The sequence below is a fragment of the Eufriesea mexicana genome, unplaced genomic scaffold, assembly GCF_001483705.2.
Source record: "Eufriesea mexicana isolate 0111107269 unplaced genomic scaffold, ASM148370v2 scaffold10591, whole genome shotgun sequence".
In the NCBI taxonomy this organism is placed as follows: domain Eukaryota; kingdom Metazoa; phylum Arthropoda; class Insecta; order Hymenoptera; family Apidae; genus Eufriesea; species Eufriesea mexicana.
This window is the reverse complement of record NW_016918258.1, coordinates 75106-76768: the sequence shown is the minus strand read 5'-3', so window position 1 is coordinate 76768 and position 1663 is coordinate 75106. Positions and strand designations below refer to the sequence as shown.

The following is a 1663-nucleotide window of genomic DNA, read 5'->3' as shown; positions in this document are numbered from 1 at the left end:
GTTTGTCAGCCCTTTGTCAGCCAAGTTGTTAATATTTTTATGTGAAAAATACAATATAAAATTAAATTAATGTATATAGAAAAGTAACTCTGTATCATGTGTGGTAATTTCATTTTTTCTATATAACTATTAACATTGACAAGTGATCATCATAATTTCTCCAGCATGAAGATAGAGATTCATCCATTGACGAATAATCCTACAGCAGCTTGGCGTGAATTGTCACAGCAACAAAAAGTTATTAAAATAAATACTAAATTACCAATAACTGAGGCACCGAATGATAAGGTGAAATATTTAGATTAACTGTCATATTTTCTACTATAAACATTCATTAAATCTAACCTAAAATTATCAGTACAGAAATTTGTATAATACTATAATATTGAGAACTGAAAACAGTTTATTTTATCGTTTAATTAATTTGTAGCTTCGCATTGTTTGCATGAGTGATACTCATTCATTAACACCATTCATAAAATTCGATATACCTATGGGAGATGTCTTTATACATGCTGGTGATTTTACAAAGTGTGGTAATTTACAAGAAGTCATAGAATTTAACAATTGGATTGGTAATTTAAAACAGAAATGTTCATTTTTCATGGCTTCTTTTATAAATATGTATTGATAAATATTGTATTGTAGGTAATTTGCCACATAAAAATAAAATTGTTATAGCTGGTAATCATGAACTTAGTTTTGATCCTACATTTACTCATCCCTTTTCTTTACAAACTAGTGGTAATCGTCAGAAACATACAGGGACCAGTATTCTTGATGATATACCTACTTTAGGTATGTCTAAAGATACTCTTGCAGAAGCAATACAGACTACTAATGTTAAAGATTATTTGACAAATTGTACGTATTTAGAAGATTCAGAAATTATAATACATGGAATAAAAATATATGGCACTCCATGGTAAATATTTCTATTTCTATTTCTATTTCTATTTCATAAGTATTTCATATAGCATATTTTCCTACCAAATTCCTTCCTTGTATTTTAGGCAACCAGAATTTTGTAAATGGGCATTTAATGTACCTCGTGGAGAAGCATGCCTTTCAAAGTGGGAAATGATACCATCTGATACAGATATTCTTGTAACCCATACACCTCCTGTAGGACATGGTGATTTATGTTGCAGTGGTGTAAGAGCTGGATGTGTTGAATTACTTTCTACAGTTCAAAATCGAGTTAAACCAAAGTATCATGTTTTTGGCCATATACATGAAGGTATGTTAGAAACAACATTCCTTTTTATATTTTTTTTAATTTATTTTTCTTATTTTTCATGTGAGTTACATATTCATCATCTTATAGGATATGGTATTTCATCTGATGGGAAAATAATATATGTAAATGCATCAACATGTGATTTAAATTATTTACCAAGTAATCCACCTGTAGTTTTTGATATAACATTACCATCTGGTCATTGTAAATCATAAAAAATGAAATATATAGTAATAAATGACATTATATTTCTTATATACAAGCATGTCAAATTGTACAAATTTTAATTTATTTATCTATAAATTTGTATAAGTTTTGCTATTAGTTATGATTTTTTACAATCTTATTTAAAAAGAATGAAAATTGCAGGGCAAATGTAAAAAAGATTAAGATTTTAAAATGATACTTTTCATTTCAAAATAT

The 1663-nt window shown here is 27.4% G+C and overlaps 1 protein-coding gene across 1 annotated transcript; it reads left to right on the top strand.

Annotated features, from left to right (window-relative positions):
• LOC108553470 (metallophosphoesterase domain-containing protein 1) lies at nucleotides 1-1455 on the top strand. The gene is made up of 5 exons (XM_017908373.1): nucleotides 1-288; nucleotides 431-575; nucleotides 649-925; nucleotides 1014-1240; nucleotides 1328-1455. Exons 1-5 carry the CDS (start codon nucleotides 166-168, stop codon nucleotides 1453-1455), a joined length of 900 nt encoding a protein of 299 aa, XP_017763862.1. The 5' UTR covers nucleotides 1-165.
• The last annotated feature ends 208 nt before the right edge of the window (nucleotides 1456-1663 follow it).